We start from the raw sequence: 19886 nt of genomic DNA, 5'->3' as shown, positions 1-19886 counted from the left end.
GTATTTCGTCGATTATTCAAGTCACAAAATTTTTTTTTAATTTTTTATCCTTTAAAATGATGACGATCATTACAACTAGCAAGCAATCTTTGGATGTCATTTTTCCTCCTTTTTTTCTTGTATGTAACTCTAAAACAGCTTGATAATTCGTTTTCAACAACAACAATCGTCACGCAAAATGGACCAAAAAAATCTACATTATTTTGAATCAAACGATTCGATAGTTAAGATGGATAAAGACAAAGCAATGCCTTTAATTGTAATATTCGTTTGCCGTTTGATGCTAATTCTTTCGCATGGTCTTATCTGGTTACTAAAAATGACAGAGATTTATATCACCTTTCTGTATCATCACATACGATCGTATTGGCTAAATATCGATTCTAAGACAAAAGCATGTCTGACTCGTATTCCAGTGAATCTAGCAATATGTATTGGTCTCGAGGATTCGAAACAAATTGATATGGATAAAATTGGTCAGCTTATTTGTTGGTGTCAAACTTTATCAATCCAAACATTGACCATTTTTCATTATTGTGATACATTTCCTGAAATGATGAATACTATCGATGGAATACAAGTGCAGACAATTTCCCTCAAATCATCACATCAATCATTGATTGAATCAGCACGAAACATTTGTCAATCATCATTACCGATTACAATTGATCGAATCAGTGAACATTTACGTCACGAAGGAAAATACTATCGATTTGATGATCCAGATTTATTGATATGTTTTAATAGTGATCAACGGACGCTCCAAGCATTTCCACTATGGCAAATTCGTTTAACGGAAATTTTTTTTCTAACAACGCATAGACATTTGAATAAAAGTCAATTTCTGTATATTTTAAAACGATTTTCTCGATGCCAGCAACGATTTGGTAAATGAAATGAAACCGAAAAATTCTAAATCATAATCAAGTATCTAAAAAATTTTGATCTTTATTTTCATTGGATTAATAAAATTTTTTATTTACGTAGATTACGATTTTCTTTCACAGATTCAATGCTTTTCGTACGAATCTAGGCAATACAAAACTAGCTTTATGCATTGATTCAGAATAATATTTTAGCCCAAATCGTTCACAATCTTGTTCATTGAATCGATGTTTCGGTTCAACAAAATTAAAGTTGGCTTCATTTGATGCAAGTAAAAATCCAATCTGACCGGATGGATATGACGGGACCGAAGTGGTAGCATAGGAAATGGATGGAAATATTTTATCCACTTTATCGAATAATGATTGAATGAACTTTAATTCGAACCAATATGATTCAGCTTGTGAACAAATCACACCGCCTGGTCGAAGACATTGAAACAATTGTTGATAATATTTGGCATCGAACAATAATTGTGCTGGTCCTTTTGGATCACATGAATCCGTTATGATGACATCGAATTCCAATGGATGTTGTTGAACATATTCATAACCATCCTGAAAATTCATTATCAATTTATTCTCATTTGAAAAGCTTTTACTCATGAATGGTAGATAACGTTTAGAAGCTTCAACTACTTGTTTATCAATTTCACATTGTACCACCTGTTCAACTAATGGATGTTTACAACATTCTCTTGCTACACCACCATCACCACCTCCGATAATCAGCACACGTTTAGGATGTCTATGAATGTTCATCGGTAGAAATGAAATCATTTCCTGATAAGCACATTCATCAAGTTCGGTACATTGTATAGCATCATCCAATGCTAAACATCGTCCAAATATCTGACTAAGAAGATAATCATCTATGAAAAGAAATTAATTAATAATCTAATGCTTACTTCTGGAAAATAAGAATGTTCTGATAATCAGAACGTTGTCGATGAATCAACTGGTTAATTCGAGTCGATATGATAAGATCATCGTGATGTAGAGTAGCGATTTCGTTGAACCATATGTCTTTATTGTTAGCTTCTTCTTCACCATTTTGCCGTCGTCGTCGATCATTCAGGGTGATTCGGCTATTGGAATTTCCATTACAATGAGACATTATTCTGTATCATTGCAAGAACGAAAGCGATATTCAATGATTATTGTTTAATGGTGAGGCTTTTTATAGCAAAATCGCTTGCTTGATCAATATAAAGACAACACTTTATATTGCTATACCATCAAAACAATCATCATCTTCACATCATAATCATCACAATTCGAGCGATATGATTTTTTTTTGGTTTAATGGAAATTTTTTTTCTTAGGAAATGAACTTGAACAAAAAAAATTCAAATTAATTAAAAATTTAATTTTTTGATAATAAATAAATTGATTATATTTTCGAATTTCTTTTCAATTTGATTTATCAAAAATATCGAATTAATGATAGTCCGTTGAATATTAATTTTTTTGACAATTTCAAACAAAAAACAAAGGTATTTCCCACTGTATGGTCACATTTTTTTGTTGGTTAAATATTCACAATATGAATCACAATACAAAAAAAAAAAAAGTTTGCCAGTCCATCATCAGTCAAGTAAATCAATATAAATAGTGTTGTTTTGTATAATTAAATAAACAATCTTTGTAACGTTTTCGTTGATCAATGGTCATCATCATTAATATATTATAGGGAATGTATTGAAATCGGTCAACTTGCTCTAATCGTTTCCAATCAATAGAAATTGTTGGCTCACCAGATTTCAGATCATGATTGATTGTGAATGACGACTGATGTGTTAAATCTGAATGATCATTTTGTTCGCCAATCAATGAAGATGAACGATCTTCATAATTTGAATAAATCGAAATTTCTGATTCGTTTTGCGAGGTGGTATCCAATTTTTCAAGATTCATCAATCTACATCTCAACAAATGGTCATCGTAGCGTTTGGAATTTACTTTATGATTAGAATTGATTGGACAAATTAAATATTTCGAATGACAACAACTTGTCGCCATATTTTCATCATCACAATTTGTCAATTTGATGTTGCTTTCTACTTGCTCATTTTTCACTGTAAAAGAAAAACCCGGAAACACAACAAACATATCAATATGGCCAATAGATGGCGATACAATATATTATTTTTTTTGATATAAATACAAAGTGCATTTTTTAATTAAAAACAAAAAATTCTTAATAAAAAATCATAACCAATCTCCGATCGCTGATGATGCCTGTGGCTGCGTTACATTCGAAATCATTGACTTGAATTGTGGTTGTGATTGCGGTGGTTCAACCATCGAAGCCATTATCGTCCGCTTTAGATTCCGTTCCACATGTGGTTCCACCGAAGATTTTCGTAACGGACAATGCATACGGCCAAAACTATATCCAAGTCCATATGGGCCTTGACGACAACCAGATAAATGTGTAGCATATTGCATATTAACCAAACGAGAATATTGTAAACGTTTATCACGTTCAAGACAACATGTTAATGATACTAACAGCGCTAACAACATAATGATGACAATCAAAATCATTTGTCCAAATAAACGATAACGAACAATTTGAATCGATGAAAAGCAGCCATCATGATGAGCAAGTTCAGCTTTGAAACAAGTATTGTAGCTTTCTTCTTTAAGAAACAATTTGATTAACATATCTTTTCTTTGTTGTTGTTGTGGTTCAATTGAGCAACAACTTGCAGGTAAAATTTCCTGACCCAAGGATATATTTCCGAATGTCCGATTCAACCAATCGTTTGGTGATTCAACACCGCAACAATGGAAAATTTGTTGAAAATTTTGTATGAACAATGCATAATCATCAGCGTTTTTCGGCTTTGATGTTGGATTGGAAAACGTTTCCATACGAACGATAAACAGATGACGACCATATTTAAATAACGGTCCATTGAACATAAAATTAAAATAATGGCTATCCATACTGTACAGGTGATGATACTCAAGAAATAGATATAGATGTTTAAAAATAATGATGATTCACTTAATGCTGCACAAAAACCAAATATCGATACGATAGCTAAGAATGCTCCAATTATTATCAATAAATTGGACATTCGATCCCATTTCATTATGCCCATGAATGCTACCGATTCATCATCATTATTGTATGGATTAGCGTTCATTGTCATGTTTGTGACCATGGTCATTTTGTAAGCGAACGAATTGGCGGTTGTTTGTTGTACTTTCATCTGTAGTCCCAAAAGTATCATAGCCAATGATATCATGATGAATGTTGCATTCAAAACACCAAGAACTGTTTTAGCAATCGAACCACGACATGAAATCATTTTGATATGTGGAATATAAATATTGATCAAAAATATATCTTGCTGGAAACACTGGTAATTGAACTTCGAGCAATAAAATTGAGAATGAATGTTTGAAAACTACGAAACTTCCGAACAATATATCCATTTTGGATTATAATAATCTAATTAATCAGATTCGATTTTATAAATTAAAACAAAGTGAACAATTCGAACTACTTCCGTTGAACAAGAAATTTAATTGAATCCTCTATTTTGAAATTCTTTTTTTTCATAAATGCAAAAAAGAAAGATATGGATACAGATCATCAATCAACAGTCAATAATCAGTCAAGGCGAACAACACTTACAAGAACAAAGGTTTGATCATCCCAATCATGATGCTTTCATCATCCATTGGAATGTTGTTGTTGAAGTAATTATTGTGCAAAAAAACATTGAAAAAAGAGGACGTATTCAATACACTATGGAAGAGAATGGATGCATCAATTGAATCAATGGAGACACTACGGATGATGATATGAAATGTATCACGATGAGCAGCGTTAGAAAAAACACGTTAAATAATATGACATGTTTGTTTTTAGAGAAATTTAGTTTTTGCCCCTGTTGACAAATGTTTTTCGAAAGAGATCATCATCCGTTCATTGCTTAGTTAGTTTTTGTGTTCCACTGTGAAAGTGTTTTCTCCATTCGCCCAAAACAAAACAGAAAAAACCATGAATCTATTCATCAGGATCAATAAAATTTGGCCATCATTTCATATACGTCTATTCATATTGATTTGGACTATCTGGTCATTCATATCGATACATGATACAGGTTGGTATGATATTTTAATATTCGCATAAACATTCATTATGTTTCTCTATGATTCATGTTCACCATTCACAGCAGCAACAGCTGCATCGACGACCATCATCAATACATCTTCATCGTTGGTAAATTGTCGCTGTGGTTTGAAACCATGGAAAAATCGTGATACCGACAGTGAAGAACCAACACGTGATTGTTGTCAATATTTCATTCAATCAAGACAAGGAAATTTTTCCGATACAACATTTCTATGCCACATTCATAATGAATTAGTTTATAAACGTTTCCATAGTTGTTGTATAACATTATTACATAATGCATATTGTTCACAAACACGAATCAAAAGTGGAGCGGCAAACAAAATTTCATCAGATAGACAAAGACAACGACGACGTTATCGTTATCGTCATCAATAACCAGTTTGATTCAAAAAAGGCTCGATCCATATGCATTTTCTGAATGAATATTTTCTTGATTTTAATTTTTCAATAAAAAACACTACAATATATTATTTTCACATAAAAAAAACAAACAAATAATTTAGTGGAAATGTCCATCGAATGAGGTGAATTGTTAATGTGTACATTATTTACAAATGGCCATATAAACAATGGCCAATGGTTTTATCGTGGAAGACCATCCAATGATTTCAGACTGATACGTTTATTTGAATCAATCTGTGTAATAGATCGATTGGATGAAATCATTTTTTCTTTCTCTGGATTATCATTTTCCAATGATAGATCGACAATCTGTATATCTGGACATTTTTGTTTATGGCTCGATTGTTCTTGACTATTTTGTCGTAATAATCTTTTCATTTCGATTCCATCCATTTTATCACGTACAATATCTAGTTGTTTATTTTTTCTGTTTTTTAAAACAAAATTTTTTAACGATAAATAGAAATCAGGATAAAATACACATACTTTTGCTGATAGATTAACCATTCTGAATAGATCCATAGACCGATTAATGCAATGATCATACCGATAATTATCGATACTGTACCAATGGTCATATATTTGGAAAATTGTATCAACATTAATTCCTTATTCATTTTTTACGATTCGATGAATATTCGATTTCGAGCAAGTGCAACCACGACGACGATGACGGAAATGATCAACCGAAAAAAAACAAGACGCAAACACTTTATGATTCACAATGATTTGTTTTTGAATTCATTCACATGATTAGCATTCTATCTTTGATGTTTTTTTAAATGTTAAATCGATCGATAATGGATTTATCATCACTGCGAAAAAAAATTGATTATTTCAATATGCCGAATATTGTCGGCTTATTTTGATTTTTATCATTCATCAATAATGTTGAGGATTATGATGGTAAAAATTGTAGTTGTGATGATCACACTTATCTTCTGGTTGCTGGTGGTGATTTGTTTCTCGTTTTTTTTTCTAGGACGGCACATATCATACAACAGTGTCAGAATGACAGTCATGATGATTGTGTGGATTGTCAATGAATTGACTGATAATGTTGTCTTTGACGACGTACTCATCAAATAGGTGTGTGTTTGTGTGTTTAATGTATATTGCACGATGACCCAAAAATGGAATGGTAAAATATATGATAAATCGCATCATTCATATTATTATGGAATCTTTGTTTTCCGTCTGTCGACAAATAAATAAGAACTTGATCTAGTTGTCATAGAGAAAAAAAAGGAAAGTGAGGGTTATCAATCATGTGATTGATTGACAAATGACTTGCAGATAAACGTTTCAAAGATTTTCTTTTAAATGCAAAAAAAAATAAAGACAACCTTGAAGTAGAGGCTCGATTATTGTTTTAATTAAGGCAACATATATCATATATCAAATATAAACAGACAGATGAACGATTTCATTCAATTATGTTTTTTCATTCATTGGATTTGATTGATTCATCATCACTGTGTCTATGTGTGTGTGTTTTTTATTTTTTGATTTGATTGCAAAAAAAAAATCCTCATTGATTTTTTTTAGTTCAAGTAGCCGAAGAATTTGTATTTAAAAAAACAAACTAATTGACCAAATAACCACAAAGATTCCTTCCTTGATTCATGTTATTGTTTCCAATTGAGAATTTCATTATCTCTAAATATAAAATGTCTTTTTTTTTGTGATTTTGCCATCATCATCATGTAGCTAAAATCGATATATTTGCTCATGCTTGTCGGAAAGATTCCAAGAGTGAGAAAAAGAGATCTCTATAATGATGTCTATCATGTCACATACACACACACACATCTTTTTGGTCAAATCGAATGATTTTTTTTCTTTCCTCTTGTATTTCTTAGCCATTGTGTGTGAGTGTGTACGTTGGTAATAATGATAATGTTTACTGATGGTTAATGGCTATATGTGGTAAATGAGGCTCTAAATAGACCCAGAATTAAGAAAGAGGGAATGAGGCTCATCTGGATCCATAAATATATCCATCATTATTCGACAGTGGTCTTTTTTCAATGACCAAACACATACAATATATTTATTGCCTCAGGTTTTTATATTTTTATTTTTTTCCGCAAAAAATAAACGATTCCATATTTTCCAATTGGTCCACTAAGCCCCTTGGTACAAATTGCAATTTTCTTGTGGACATCATTAACATTATTGATAATGATATCCATAATAACAACGAAAATTGGGGTATTATTGGCCATGATGGATTGGTAATATTTGGTCAAGGTGATAAGGTATTGATATAATAAATTGATTGATTGGTATTAATCCTTGAAAAAAAACAGAAAATACAATTTCAATTTGTTTGTTTGTGATGGTGGTGATTACTGATTATTGGTGAATCGATTTCAATTGTAAAATTATTCTAAATAAAAAACGAATCACCATTATTATGAATTTGAATGTAGTAGAAAAAAATACGAACTTGAAACTTAGCTAAATTGATACGGTAGTATGATGACCTATAGGTTGGTGATTTGAATCCATAATTCTAATGGAAGAAAAAAGTTTAAGTCATTATGAAGAAAAGAATATAAAATAAATCACTGCTTGCAGAGCAAAAAAAATTTTGAATAATTTGTCCATAATCATTCATCATATATGAATTTCGATTTTTGATTTCGAGCACGAAAGTAAAAAACATTTGTGCTTCCAAGTTCCACTAAAAAAAAATTAAAGTAAAACTTTTTTTATCATCAGCTATTTTTTCTTTCTAAAGGTTTTTTCCATTGCAAATTAAAATTGATTTTGTCATTTTCAGTGAAACTCAAACGACAAAAAAATGGTCGACGACCATATCTAAATGGAAACATAACGAAAGTTTTTGGCAACAACAAGAATAAAGAAAATTGCAAAATCTACAACCATAATACCACAGGTAACCCCAGTTACATTAGTTATTTTTATGAATCAATAGAGTTTGAAACTAAACCCAAACCGAAAAATATTCCACAATTGTCGACAATTGTGTACTGTATTCGATTGATGTAATTAACAGTTTGCCAGTCAAGAATTGTGAACATGGCATTCCGCAAAATTGGTCAGGTTCGTTAGCTATAAATGAATGAATGAATGAATGATAAAGACGTTTAATCATTTAATCAAGCCAATTGTCGATGTGATGATGGCGATTGTGATGGTAGTGGTGGACCAAATAAATTTCGTACGACAGGCCAATTAATCGTCAAACATCATTTTCATTTTCGTTTCGACCTCGTTCATTTTCGGCAAAAAAGTTACAACAACAGCAACATTAATTTATAAACATCAACGATGTTGGACTCTTCTAATGATTTGATGATTAATTCAAATTAGAAAAGCAAAGCAAAGAAATAAAGATAAAATCGGACACACACACACACAATTATATAATCTATTTGATGATGAAGATGACCAATGAATTCGATTGAGACACACACACTCGGACACATGAACTCATCTACATTCATTAATTAATTGTCAATGTATTTATGGCCCATTTCACACAGTTCTACCACCAAAACGAAAAAAAAACAACGAACATTGCTAGGTCAAATGAAACTTGATTAATTTTGTCTCTGAATCAATGAAAAAGAAATAGATGATATATTCGAAATTGTTTGTCTTGTGAAGATTTTGAATTTAGAAAGACAAACAGACATGCTGATTTATTAGTTTCAAAAATAAAATAGAGTGAAATTCAATTTGAATGAACGAATCGACTCACCTGATTTGGGTGTATTCAAATTCGCAAAAAATTGGAGAAAACTGGAAAATTATTTCACTAATTTAAATTAATTACGTATCGATGATCACGATAGAAATATGATTAAATTTCGAACACACATAGCTGGGCGTTTCCTTCATTGCAATAGAAATATTATTTTATTTTGTAACAAAATTATTACTTTCTTGAAATGATTACTTATTGATTGATTACAGACAACAATGATAAGAACATTAAAATTAAAAGTTATTATTATTATTATGATTATGATTATGATCGATTCGGAAAAACTAACAAAAAAATCCCAGAGATCTAATATGAATAGACTGTCTATATCTAGCAAAGCTTGTTATCCACTATTCGAGTTAAGGGCTTTCGTTAAATTATCCAATGTATCCTGTAATCCAGAAAGAATATCCTGTAATGGTTCTTGTAATGAATTGAGTGTATCGGGTATAGAATCTAGCAGGCTTTCAATTTGACTAGCTGTACCGGTCAATAAATCTTGTACATTATTCAATAGACCAACGAGAATTCCATTCACTACTGTATCGGTAGTTGAATTTAACAGATCAATCAATCGACTTGTTGTATTTTTCAATGAATCCAATAGATTGGCTAATAGATCCACAACACCTTGAAGTGTATCACTATCTAAATCGGCTTTAAAATAAATGATTCAAAGATTATAGTGAATTTCAAATAAAAATCAATCAACTTACTATTGTTGACCATCGATGATAAAGCATCGACAGTATTATTAAGTATACCACCTAGATTATTAAGTAAATTTGATCCAGCATCGGCTACATCACTAAGAACATCTGTATTGATCACATCTAAATTCAATAATTGTGTTAATAAATCTGTTAATCCGCTTAGTAAATCATTGACCAGTGATCCAAGATCACCAACTGTTTGTGATAATCCACCCACTAATGACGACAGTGTTGATGTTAAAAATGATGGTAATGATAATATTGTCGATAATAGACCAGACAATAAACTGGACAAACTTGATGTTAAATTACCAACTGTAGATGTAAGTGTAGATAATGTATTCGATATAGTACTGGCTAAACCATTGGTCAATCCATTGGATTCAACACGACTTGTTAAATCCGTTACTTGTCCGGTTAAATTATCTCGAACATTACTGATACGATTTTTTAATGCTAACTTGTGGAAAATAAAACAAATCAATATTATCACCCCATTCATTCATAATACTTACGTTTAGCCATCCAATTTGTAGTTCGAGTCGTTAGATCCGATAATGAACGTCGTTCCCTTCGTCCATCATGACGACTGTAACAATTGATCATCAGCAGAACGAAATCAAACGTTATTAACAGAATGAAACTTTTTCCAATGTTAAATTTCATGTTTTTGAATCTTTTGGAAATTGAACCAAAAAAAAAAAAAAAAAAAAAATTTAATTGCAAAACAGAATCATCCAAATTTAAATCTTGTTTATATATACACCACAACAGAAATATTTAACAGTTGACATATGATGTGCAGCTGTTTAAAAACATCTGATCGATCAATCAAAATTGATGATTGTCAAGGTGAATTTTTTTCGTCATTTTTGTTCATTTCATTCAAAAAAAAAAAAATCCAGAAAGATTGCTAATCATCATAGAAATGTGTGCGACAAATTCTTGTCAAAATCATTGCGAATTGAATTCCAGGATATACGGATATTTACATAAATTTTTTTCATGACCAAAAAAATGAAAAAAAAATCTAAGTGAAATTTTTTTCCATTTTTCGTTGTTGATGAAACCCCTACGGGCTTAGATTTAGAGATTCTGTTCCACGTATGATGATTATTATTATAATTGAATTTGTCTCTTTTTTTATTCCATTCGTTCATGTAAATATTTTTTTCTGGACTAGAAATTATGAAATCCAGGTTTTTTCTGGCATCATGATGATGATTCTGGTATGACTGAAAATAATATTCTATAGGCTGTAATTTTGATTTGTTATTCGTTGTTTAATTGATGAGATTTATGACTCATTATGATCGGTCAGTCAGTCGGCAGTAGTAGTATAGAATTTATGATTATACAAAAAAAATTGAAACGGATGTATGATGAAGATCGCTATACCAAAAACTACGGAAAGAAAAAAATCGAGATATGCCAACCTACGAAACAACTGCAACAAATAACCGAAAACAAGGAAAAGAGAAAAAAAAGATTAGTCAAATCCCAAGACATCCTTCATTCACACACACACTCACACACACAAAACATCAAATGCCCAAGTAGCAATACAAAAACATGCCATTGCAATTGACCGATTATACACACGAGAGTCATTTCGGTCCATTTCACATCTATCACACTCTAAAATAACAACAACACACTTATTCACACACTAAACTAAACTAAACTAAACTATCCGTTTCTTTTCCATTTATCGGGTCGTCGTCGTCTTCGTCGTAGTCATCGTTGTTTGAATGGTTACCGTGTTAACTACCGACTGACTTACTAACTTGCTGTGACTAAATAAATGATGCTAAACTCTACACTGGAACGAAAAAACGAAAGAAATCAGCCAGTCATTCATTCATTCTTGTTTAGTGCAAAACACTGGTCGACTTTATGTCTATTTTTTCGACTCACACTTGATTCATTCATTCATTCATTGATTGTAAACAAAAATGTTGTGTGTAAAAAGTGATGGCCATAACAATGGTCAATTGCTTGCAATGAAATAATAATGCACACACACACATACAAAAAAAACCTTTAAAAACAAAAAATAAAAATAAAAAAAAATGGCGACACAAAAAACAATAATCCAAAGCTGTTGACAATAATAATAATAATAACTACATTTATTAATATTTTAATTATAATTATTCTAATGGATTTTATTCACTCTCTTTTTGAACGCCAAATGTTGACATTGAACAATCAATTTTTTTCCTATTTGTAGCTGGACTTGTCACATACATACACACATCTTGGATTTTAAAAAATGATGGGCCATTATTTTTTTTTGTCCAATGAAAAGTTAAAATCTCACAGTGATTTTGGTAAATGATTTCATCATGATGTTTTTTTTTGTTTTTTTTACCATTGGAATATTGGAAGAATATATGTGAAAGCGAAAGATCGGAGAGATTAACAGATTATCATTATTAGAATGAAATGATGACAAAAGGACTTTTTTTTGCTAGACGAGTAATGCTAATTAGTTACAAAATATTAGTTTTTTTTATCTAGCTAGCAGTGTGAATACAAACTGAATGAATGAATGAAACACACATTGGGACCATTTCATAGAAGAATAGAATTAAAAATGAATGGAAAGAGCACACTGTGCTGTGTGTCATAATCTAATCTACCTACTACACTAAAGGTCTTTTTAATTATTGATCCCGATGGATGGGTAAGACCTCTGTATATGGAAGAAATCGTTTGTTTTTTCATTTAGTCTTTATGGTGGTGTGTGCAATTTTGTTTTGTTTTTTCTTTTCTCGTTTATAAACAACGGAACAAACACTTAAAACAAAACAAAAGGCCAGAATTTTTTTTTTTGCCACACCATGCCACGGGCATTAATATCATTATCATCGTCATCATCATTTGATAATGGCCATGTGTGTGTATGTGTGTATACCCGAGACATTATTATATGATCCTCATGACGTTGATGATGTGTGTGTATTTTGGGTAGGCATTTTTGTTTGTTTGTAAATATTTATTTTAATTAAATGAGATCTACTTTTGTTTGTTTGTTTGGTTGTTTCAAGATATGTGAAAAAAAAAGAAACTACCATATCTACTTCCACACACAGTCATACATCATAACATTTTTTCACACCAAAAAAATGGGCGTCATATTACCCAATGATGGTGATGATGATTTTTTTCAACAATCTTTTCAATCAAGTCTGAAAGCTTTTTGCGATTGGATTTTTGGACAAAAAAAACTTTACGCTAGGTGTTTTTTAGGGATTCTTGTTTGTGTGTGTGTGTGTGTAATACTTTAACAAGTTACAGAATTTACAGAATGTCTTTGAATGTGTTTGTTTGTTAGTTCATTCGTAGAATGTCATTTTGGTTCGTACACATTAATTTTAATTGAATCACACATACAACAACACCGAAACCATGATACTTTTTTTTCTAGAGCCACATTATTCTTTTTGTCGCGAAACGAGTTAACAATTCTACGACCCTTTGGATTTTTTTTTTTCGTTGAAAAATATGGCATGGTGAAAAAATTGAAGAAAGAAAGAAAAAACATAATGTACATTTATATGATGGGGATACATGGTAATGATCACATGGATATATCTTATGAGAGAAAAACGATGACAACAACAACGACGACGACGACAATAAACATCTCATGGATGGATAAGACGAATATTTTGTGGTAATGGAACACCACTCTTATACGCAAACCACTCATTCTTGGAAAAACACACAGACACAGTGAGATTTGTTGAAATGTAATGTGTGTGTGTGTGTGAAAGAGAATTAGATTTATGGAACTTTTTAATTCTATTTTTAAAACGTGGATAATAATAATTTTTGTCATCGTCGTCGTTGAACATCCAAGAGACACACACGCTCACTCATCATTGGTTTGATGACATTTTACTTTACTTTGCACGATTCATTTAAATTTTCATGCTTTCTACGTTTTGTTTGAATTCTGTTATGTTAATATGAACGGTATGGATATGGATAAATGATTTTTATATATTACTCAATTGAATTGTGAAAGGAAGCATTTGAAAAAGTAGCAGTAAATGCAGAAAATGAATATTCACGAATGATTTATAAGAAAAGAAAAGAAATGTCATCTACAGAATATTCCAAACATTTTTTGATAGCTGACCAAATACAAATGAATGATCTGATCCATAATGATATATAAATAGCGACAACAAAAACATCTATAACATACATGCATTGGTTTTTTTGAATGGACCACATCATCATCATCATCATTTCGTGGTTTTTGGTTTTTCTCAGTCAGTTTGGTTGGTTGACCTATGGCAAGTTAATCAAAGGTCATGGAAATAAAAGCATCAATAATCGTTTTTGTGTGTTTGTGTGTGTATGGATTTTGTCGTTAAAGATAATTATAGTATCGACTGAATGATTTTGTTTATTTGTTGATGACACTATGACACCATTTGAAGAAGTACACACACTTCTGGAGGCCATGAAAATTTCTCATTTTTTCATTTCTATTTTGAGCATTGGTATCATTCTACTTCAAACAGGCAAAACATAACGGGTCGTTATTTTCCCGCGCGTCCATTCTATTCGTATTCACATTCATATATTCTTCATCCTGGCATATTCAGCGTCGACGCATTTGGGCGTGTTATTCAGTGTTCTGGAAATGATTGGCCAAAAAAGTTGTTATTCTTGTTGAGCTAGCCATAGAGCTATAGCTTGTAAGGGTAACAAATTGAATGAATGGATGAATGGTTGGTGGTTATATACCGGCGCGGTATTCATTTGACATACGTCATTTATTCATTGCACAGTACACAACGTCTGATTCTCGTTTCAAATTGGTTGTTTTGCTTCGAAAAAGAAAAACTGAAAAATTCCTTTTGGTTTGCCACTTTTCAAAGTTTTTTTCATTCGCTTACAACCACACAAACACACACAATTTGTCAGAGTGAAAAAATTCTTTCCCACAATCAAATTGTTTGGAATTTGAAAAATTTTCAATATTCAAATTCTTTTGTGTGTGTGTATGAGGTTCACAGGCAATCACGCAAATCAATCCAGCCAACCAGCCATTATAAATGAATTAAAGTTTGAAAAAAATTCCTTTCAATTATTATTGTCTTGTCTTGTTGATCGTTATGATCATCATTTTGTGTAATTCTCATTCTGGACGACGACCACGATATATATCATCATATTGAAAATATATTTTGTTTGTCTAAAATATCTTTAAAAACAAAGAAATATTTATGACCGACAAGAAACTTTTTTTTCGTATATGTCAGTCGATTTAAATTGGTTGTGTGGTGTGTGGGTGGGTGTCATCATCATCGATCATCAATCATTCGATCGCGCGTATGCATCGATGAAAAATAAAAAAAAACACACATATTGAAATTCACATAGTGGTCGACATTTCAAGTGTGGCGACAAACACAACAAACAGACATTTGTTTGTGTTTGTTCGTTACATTGTTGCTTTTATCATTACACATGTCATCAATTATCTTTTTTTCCAATTGTTTTTATTTCGCGTGTGTAAATATCATCATCATCAAACGTTGTTGTTTTGTCTGATCATCAATAGATATTGATGCTGCTAAAAAACTGATCGATTATAGTGGGAAAAGTTTTTTTTACGACAGAAAAACAAAAAACTCCATTTGAATTATGTGAAAGTATCGTTGTGAATAACCAATGTAGTAGAAAAAACAACAACAACAACAACAGAATCTTATTCGCTTGCCCAGGTGTTGAAAGTTTTTTTAATAGCCTAAATTTGAGTGATCATCATCATCAGCGATCTACTAAAAACAAAAAAAAATTCAACTATTGATCGATGATCGATCATGATCGACAATATTTAATGATGACATCCGAATGTGTTAGTTTCCATCATTGGATCATGCTATCATGGTGTTATAATAATAAAAATGATGAAAACGATGAACATATGGATCATGATCACCGTCGACGATTATCAAACATTTTAATTCATATGATCGATCATCAATTGATGGCTGCAATGATGATAGGCTTAACAACAACAACATCAACAACAAAAACAAAATTGGCCATCGACAACGACATTGATCAATCTAACATAATCCCAATGGATCATTATGAAAAACAAAAACAAAAATTTTGTTGGGCAACAACATTTAGAAATGATTCATTCATTGACCAACAAAGATATCAAAGATATTCACCACCATTATCATCGTCATCATCATCATTATTCAAAATCATCATAATAATAATGGCCATTTTATCACTATCTACAATTTCAGGTAATAATTCATTCGATTGTTTTGTCTTATACTAGAATTCAACTGAAAACAAATTTATTTTAATCAAAAAAAAAAATCATCAATGATGATCACTCAATTTAAAGTTTGATAATCATGATTGTGTGTGTAACGAGATTGCTGACTAAGATATCTATCTAGAGAAGTTCATTTGTAATAATTAAGTTTTTGTCAAATACACGCTAAAGAGAAAAACATGAAACACACAAACACATTTGTCACATTTGAATTTTTCAAGAATTTGTCCCATCATCATCGTTTTTTGGAGTGAGAGAGAGAGAAAAGAATTCAGATTCCGTTCACAACTTGTAAACGGATTCGAATTTTATTTTTTGTGGTTCGTGTTTTTTCTGTTTTAATTTAGAGAGAAAAAAATCCAGCCATTTCAGCAATTTCTCTAAAAGCGAAAAAACGAATCGTATGTCCCTTGTTTGTCGAGAAAGAAAGAAAAAAGAAATCGTTTGTTTTTCAAAATGTGATTTATGGTCTTGTCGTAGTTATTCTTCGATTGACACTGAAACAACAACAACAAAAAAAAATTTCACCTGACATTTAAGAACAATTTGCCAATTTGTGCTTGGTGAATGAGTGAGAAATGTGTTGGGGCTGATATCATTATTACAGCGAGTGATAATAACACACACACACTTTTAGCCGATCAACAAACCAACAACATAAATAGCTTAGTATAAAGAGAAAACCAGAAAAAACATCTCTCTGGTTATGTGTTTCTGATGTTTAGTTAAAATTATTATTTAGCATGTTTGCTTCAATGATTCTTGGATTGACGATGATGATGATGATGATGATGATGATGATGATGATGATGATGATGATAGCATCTCTTTTTTTCTTCCAAGCTTAAACTATGTAACTATATGATAATGTGTGTGTGTGTGTTTGCGTTTATGTTTGTCAACCATTAAGACGATCTTAACAACGAAAAGCTGATGATGACAATGATAATGGGTGATGATTCAATGAATTTCAATGAATAAATGGATGGATGGATGGATAAATATGATAACGAAAAAAGCTCCTTTTTTGACAAAAATGGATTCAATTGAGCATGCATTTCACACATAAAAACGAATCATCCATCCATCCATTCAGCTATTTTATTTCCATTTCTGTATTCTCTATTCGACTATGTTGTGTCTCAATTGTCTGTGTCTGTCAGTCATTCAGTTAGTTTAGGTGGATATATTATGAAGAATCCAGGAAATTGTCATTTACGAATCATCAACGTTAATCAACCAATTTTTTTGGCTTCTTATTCTTGATTTGACAGCTATTAATTTTAATTATTTTCAAACAAAATAACGATATCCTTATTGTTATATTAATCGTAAGTGATGGACGATGCCGGCTGCCCACTAATCGATCATGTTTTTCAATTCGATTCTGGATTCGTTCAACAGCAGCAAAAAAAATGTAGTTAAAAATTAGAATGTTTGGTTCGTTCGTTTGGAATTATGTATTACCAGCACACAACAAACAACAATCGCCCCCACCACTGCCACAAATATGGAATCATTTTTCTTATATGATAAGGGGTGTTTTTAAATTCCTGATTTCTTCTATTTATATCTATAGAGAGAGTGAGTGAGATTGTTGAGCTTTAATGGAATGGAATGTTTGTCGTTGCTTGTTATGTCTATATGCCGATAACAGGACCATATAATATATTTTAGATTTTGTTGTCGCCGTCGTTCCATGCTTGAATTGAGGTTATGAGATTTCAAAAATATTATGATGTTTTCGATAGTTTGTACGTAATAACTACCCCTGTTTATAATATATCGAATGATATTCGATATTTTTCTTTCGATTTTGGTCGTCGTCATCATCATTTTTTGAGTGTTTTTTCCTATTATTTTCATTTCTTTCTCTCTCTTTCTCTCTCTCTTGCCCCCCAATCACTCACTCATTCATTCACTATACTTTACAATTTCATTCTTGAAAATTTAACTTTATTCAATTTTCAATTTAAAATAGGAAAAAAATCACATACCCATTTTTTTCATTGGCAAAAATTGTTGAGTGGATAGTTGATGGCGTGTGTGTGTGATAAAGTTGTAATAACAATTCACCAAAAGAAAAAAAATCGAATCCTGAATCTGAAATCGAAATCTGAATCGGCAAAATTGTGTGTTTTCACAATAGAGAAAGATTGAATGAGTGAAATTTATATTTGTTTAAAGATTATGATCTCTTTATTTGTTTGTTGTTGAGAACATTTGATTGAATTTTTATTGATCCATAAACGAATTCAATTCAATTCAATTGAATCAAATTGAATGAAGCGGAGAAAAGAGTGAATATAAAACACCAAAACAAAAAAAAATAACAATACATGCATTTGATTTGATGTAACTACCGCCAGCATTATGATTGGCTCACATTCACTGGTCAATAAAATAATCATAGATCAATAATGATCATCGAAGAGAAATTAAAATTTAGTCATGTGATTTTGTTTGTTTGTTTCCATATTTTCAATTTCAATTAATTTTTGATTTTTTAAATTTTTCAATTTTTCATTCACCACAACAACAATCGATTATGATAGTAATCGATTGTATCAAAGTAGTATCATTAAATGTACCACCACATGTACGAAAAGGATCCGATCTTCAGCTATCCTGTTTATTCGATTTAGATAATGCAACACTTTATTCATTAAAATGGTTTTATCGGGCACATGAATGGGATCGTGATGAACAGGAATTTTTTCGTTTTACACCGCGTCATAAACCATATAAACAAGTATTTCCATTGGATGGCATTCAAGTTGATGTAAGTCAATTTAGTCATTTGATTTTGTTCATTCTAAATACTTGATCATTCGTATCAATCTAGCTATCTAAATCAAGCGGTTCAATTGTCTATATTCGTCGTGCATCAAGTAAAACAAGTGGCAAATATAAATGTGAAATTAGTGTCGAAGAAACATTTCAAACGGTTGCTGCTGAAAAATTAATGACCGTTTTTAGTATGTGAAAATAATGAAAATCTGAAATCAAATCAATAATTCTGTTCTTTTTTTCATTCATAGATTCCAATCATTCACCATTCATCAACCATCGAATTGTCAATTCATTCATATTGCTCAACATTTTAATCATTTCCATATGGATTATCCACTGACCACAAAATGATAATCAATGAATCAATCAATGTCAAGTGTTGTTATTATGGTTTAATAAATGGGATTAAATTGCAAATCCAGAAACTTGAAGAAAATTTCTTCTTTCTGGCCAAATCAATCATTGCATATATGAATGTTGTGTATATCTGATTTTTTGTTGTTGTAAATATGAAAAAAAATAAAATTTCACTGTATTATATAACGGAAAATAAATCGATTATTATTATTTGATTCGATCCAAGAATAACAAAGAATTTGACCACAGATTTTTTTATTGATCAAAGTGTATTCTCAATGGTCATCGATTGGAATTTAAAATTTTTTTTCGAAATCATAATATTAATAATAATAATAATGGTTGGTTGGTTGGATGTCAACTGCTGTGATTATTTATTGTGAACTCTCTATTTGGTATTGAAAGTTTATATTTTGGAGACATTATTATTTTTGGCTCTTTTCTTGCAGAATTATGGCCACAACAATTTAAGTCTTTCTCTGTTTTCGAGTGTGTGTGTGTGTGTGTGATTGGA

At 31.0% G+C, this 19886-nt stretch overlaps 7 protein-coding genes across 9 annotated transcripts; 3 read left to right on the top strand and 4 right to left on the bottom strand.

Moving 5' to 3' along the window:
* Positions 1-51: 51 nt before the first annotated feature.
* On the top strand, positions 52-1126 carry Tango14 (transport and golgi organization 14). The gene is made up of 2 exons (XM_047059644.2): positions 52-927; positions 988-1126. The coding sequence occupies exon 1, from the start codon at positions 179-181 to the stop codon at positions 893-895; it is 717 nt and encodes a 238-aa protein (XP_046915600.2). The 5' UTR covers positions 52-178; the 3' UTR covers positions 896-927; positions 988-1126.
* LOC124496151 (spermidine synthase-like) lies at positions 931-2966 on the bottom strand. The gene is made up of 2 exons (XM_047059634.2): positions 1793-2966; positions 931-1740 (listed from the first exon to the last, which is right to left on the bottom strand). Exons 1-2 carry the CDS (start codon positions 1999-2001, stop codon positions 1002-1004), a joined length of 948 nt encoding a protein of 315 aa, XP_046915590.2. The 5' UTR covers positions 2002-2966; the 3' UTR covers positions 931-1001.
* A 94-nt stretch (positions 2967-3060) lies between these two features.
* LOC124496149 (uncharacterized) lies at positions 3061-4361 on the bottom strand. Its single transcript, XM_047059632.2, has one exon. It carries the CDS (start codon positions 3837-3839, stop codon positions 3096-3098), a length of 744 nt encoding a protein of 247 aa, XP_046915588.2. The 5' UTR covers positions 3840-4361; the 3' UTR covers positions 3061-3095.
* Positions 4362-4442: 81 nt separating this feature from the next.
* On the top strand, positions 4443-5563 carry LOC124496158 (uncharacterized). Of its 2 annotated transcripts, none has more exons than XM_075733268.1 (2): positions 4443-5008; positions 5084-5563. In XM_075733268.1, the coding sequence occupies exons 1-2, from the start codon at positions 4906-4908 to the stop codon at positions 5416-5418; spliced, it is 438 nt and encodes a 145-aa protein (XP_075589383.1). In that variant the 5' UTR covers positions 4443-4905; the 3' UTR covers positions 5419-5563. The 2 variants fall into 2 exon arrangements, with proteins under 2 accessions (XP_075589383.1, XP_046915601.2); XM_047059645.2 differs by having other exon boundaries at positions 4550-5008; positions 5081-5563.
* Positions 5467-6688, bottom strand: LOC124496159 (uncharacterized). Its single transcript, XM_047059646.2, has 2 exons — positions 5932-6688; positions 5467-5872 (listed from the first exon to the last, which is right to left on the bottom strand). Exons 1-2 carry the CDS (start codon positions 6060-6062, stop codon positions 5626-5628), a joined length of 378 nt encoding a protein of 125 aa, XP_046915602.1. The 5' UTR covers positions 6063-6688; the 3' UTR covers positions 5467-5625.
* A 2630-nt stretch (positions 6689-9318) lies between these two features.
* Positions 9319-18619, bottom strand: LOC124496152 (uncharacterized). Of its 2 annotated transcripts, XM_047059637.2 has the most exons (4): positions 18220-18619; positions 10413-10573; positions 9901-10353; positions 9319-9841 (listed from the first exon to the last, which is right to left on the bottom strand). In XM_047059637.2, the coding sequence occupies exons 2-4, from the start codon at positions 10561-10563 to the stop codon at positions 9528-9530; spliced, it is 918 nt and encodes a 305-aa protein (XP_046915593.2). In that variant the 5' UTR covers positions 10564-10573; positions 18220-18619; the 3' UTR covers positions 9319-9527. The 2 variants fall into 2 exon arrangements, with proteins under 2 accessions (XP_046915593.2, XP_075589377.1); XM_075733262.1 differs by lacking the exon at positions 18220-18619 and having other exon boundaries at positions 10413-10699.
* LOC124496154 (uncharacterized) lies at positions 14807-19569 on the top strand. The gene is made up of 4 exons (XM_047059638.2): positions 14807-16187; positions 18778-19004; positions 19068-19200; positions 19264-19569. The coding sequence occupies exons 1-4, from the start codon at positions 15737-15739 to the stop codon at positions 19353-19355; spliced, it is 903 nt and encodes a 300-aa protein (XP_046915594.2). The 5' UTR covers positions 14807-15736; the 3' UTR covers positions 19356-19569.
* The last annotated feature ends 317 nt before the right edge of the window (positions 19570-19886 follow it).

Source organism: Dermatophagoides farinae, chromosome 8 (genome assembly GCF_024713945.1).
Source record: "Dermatophagoides farinae isolate YC_2012a chromosome 8, ASM2471394v1, whole genome shotgun sequence".
In the NCBI taxonomy this organism is placed as follows: Eukaryota; Metazoa; Arthropoda; class Arachnida; order Sarcoptiformes; family Pyroglyphidae; genus Dermatophagoides; species Dermatophagoides farinae.
The sequence above is the reverse complement of the archived record's forward strand: the minus strand, read 5'-3'. Positions and strand labels throughout refer to the sequence as shown.

Coding starts and splice junctions, on each gene's coding strand:
- LOC124496159 (XM_047059646.2), bottom strand. CDS start 6,062: ATGAATAAGGAATTAATGTTGATACAATTTTCCAAATATATGACCATT. Junction 5,873..5,931: donor TGGTTAATCTATCAGCAAAA/GTATGTGTATTT, acceptor TTTAAAAAACAG/AAAAAATAAACAACTAGATA.
- Tango14 (XM_047059644.2), top strand. CDS start 179: ATGGACCAAAAAAATCTACATTATTTTGAATCAAACGATTCGATAGTT.
- LOC124496158 (XM_047059645.2), top strand. CDS start 4,906: ATGAATCTATTCATCAGGATCAATAAAATTTGGCCATCATTTCATATA. Junction 5,009..5,080: donor CATATCGATACATGATACAG/GTTGGTATGATA, acceptor CACCATTCACAG/CAGCAACAGCTGCATCGACG.
- LOC124496154 (XM_047059638.2), top strand. CDS start 15,737: ATGATCGATCATGATCGACAATATTTAATGATGACATCCGAATGTGTT. Junction 19,005..19,067: donor TGGATGGCATTCAAGTTGAT/GTAAGTCAATTT, acceptor GTATCAATCTAG/CTATCTAAATCAAGCGGTTC. Junction 19,201..19,263: donor AAAATTAATGACCGTTTTTA/GTATGTGAAAAT, acceptor TTTCATTCATAG/ATTCCAATCATTCACCATTC.
- LOC124496151 (XM_047059634.2), bottom strand. CDS start 2,001: ATGTCTCATTGTAATGGAAATTCCAATAGCCGAATCACCCTGAATGAT. Junction 1,741..1,792: donor AACATTCTTATTTTCCAGAA/GTAAGCATTAGA, acceptor TTATCTTCTTAG/TCAGATATTTGGACGATGTT.
- LOC124496149 (XM_047059632.2), bottom strand. CDS start 3,839: ATGGATAGCCATTATTTTAATTTTATGTTCAATGGACCGTTATTTAAA.
- LOC124496152 (XM_047059637.2), bottom strand. CDS start 10,563: ATGAAATTTAACATTGGAAAAAGTTTCATTCTGTTAATAACGTTTGAT. Junction 10,354..10,412: donor TACAAATTGGATGGCTAAAC/GTAAGTATTATG, acceptor TCCACAAGTTAG/CATTAAAAAATCGTATCAGT. Junction 9,842..9,900: donor ATCATCGATGGTCAACAATA/GTAAGTTGATTG, acceptor TTTATTTTAAAG/CCGATTTAGATAGTGATACA.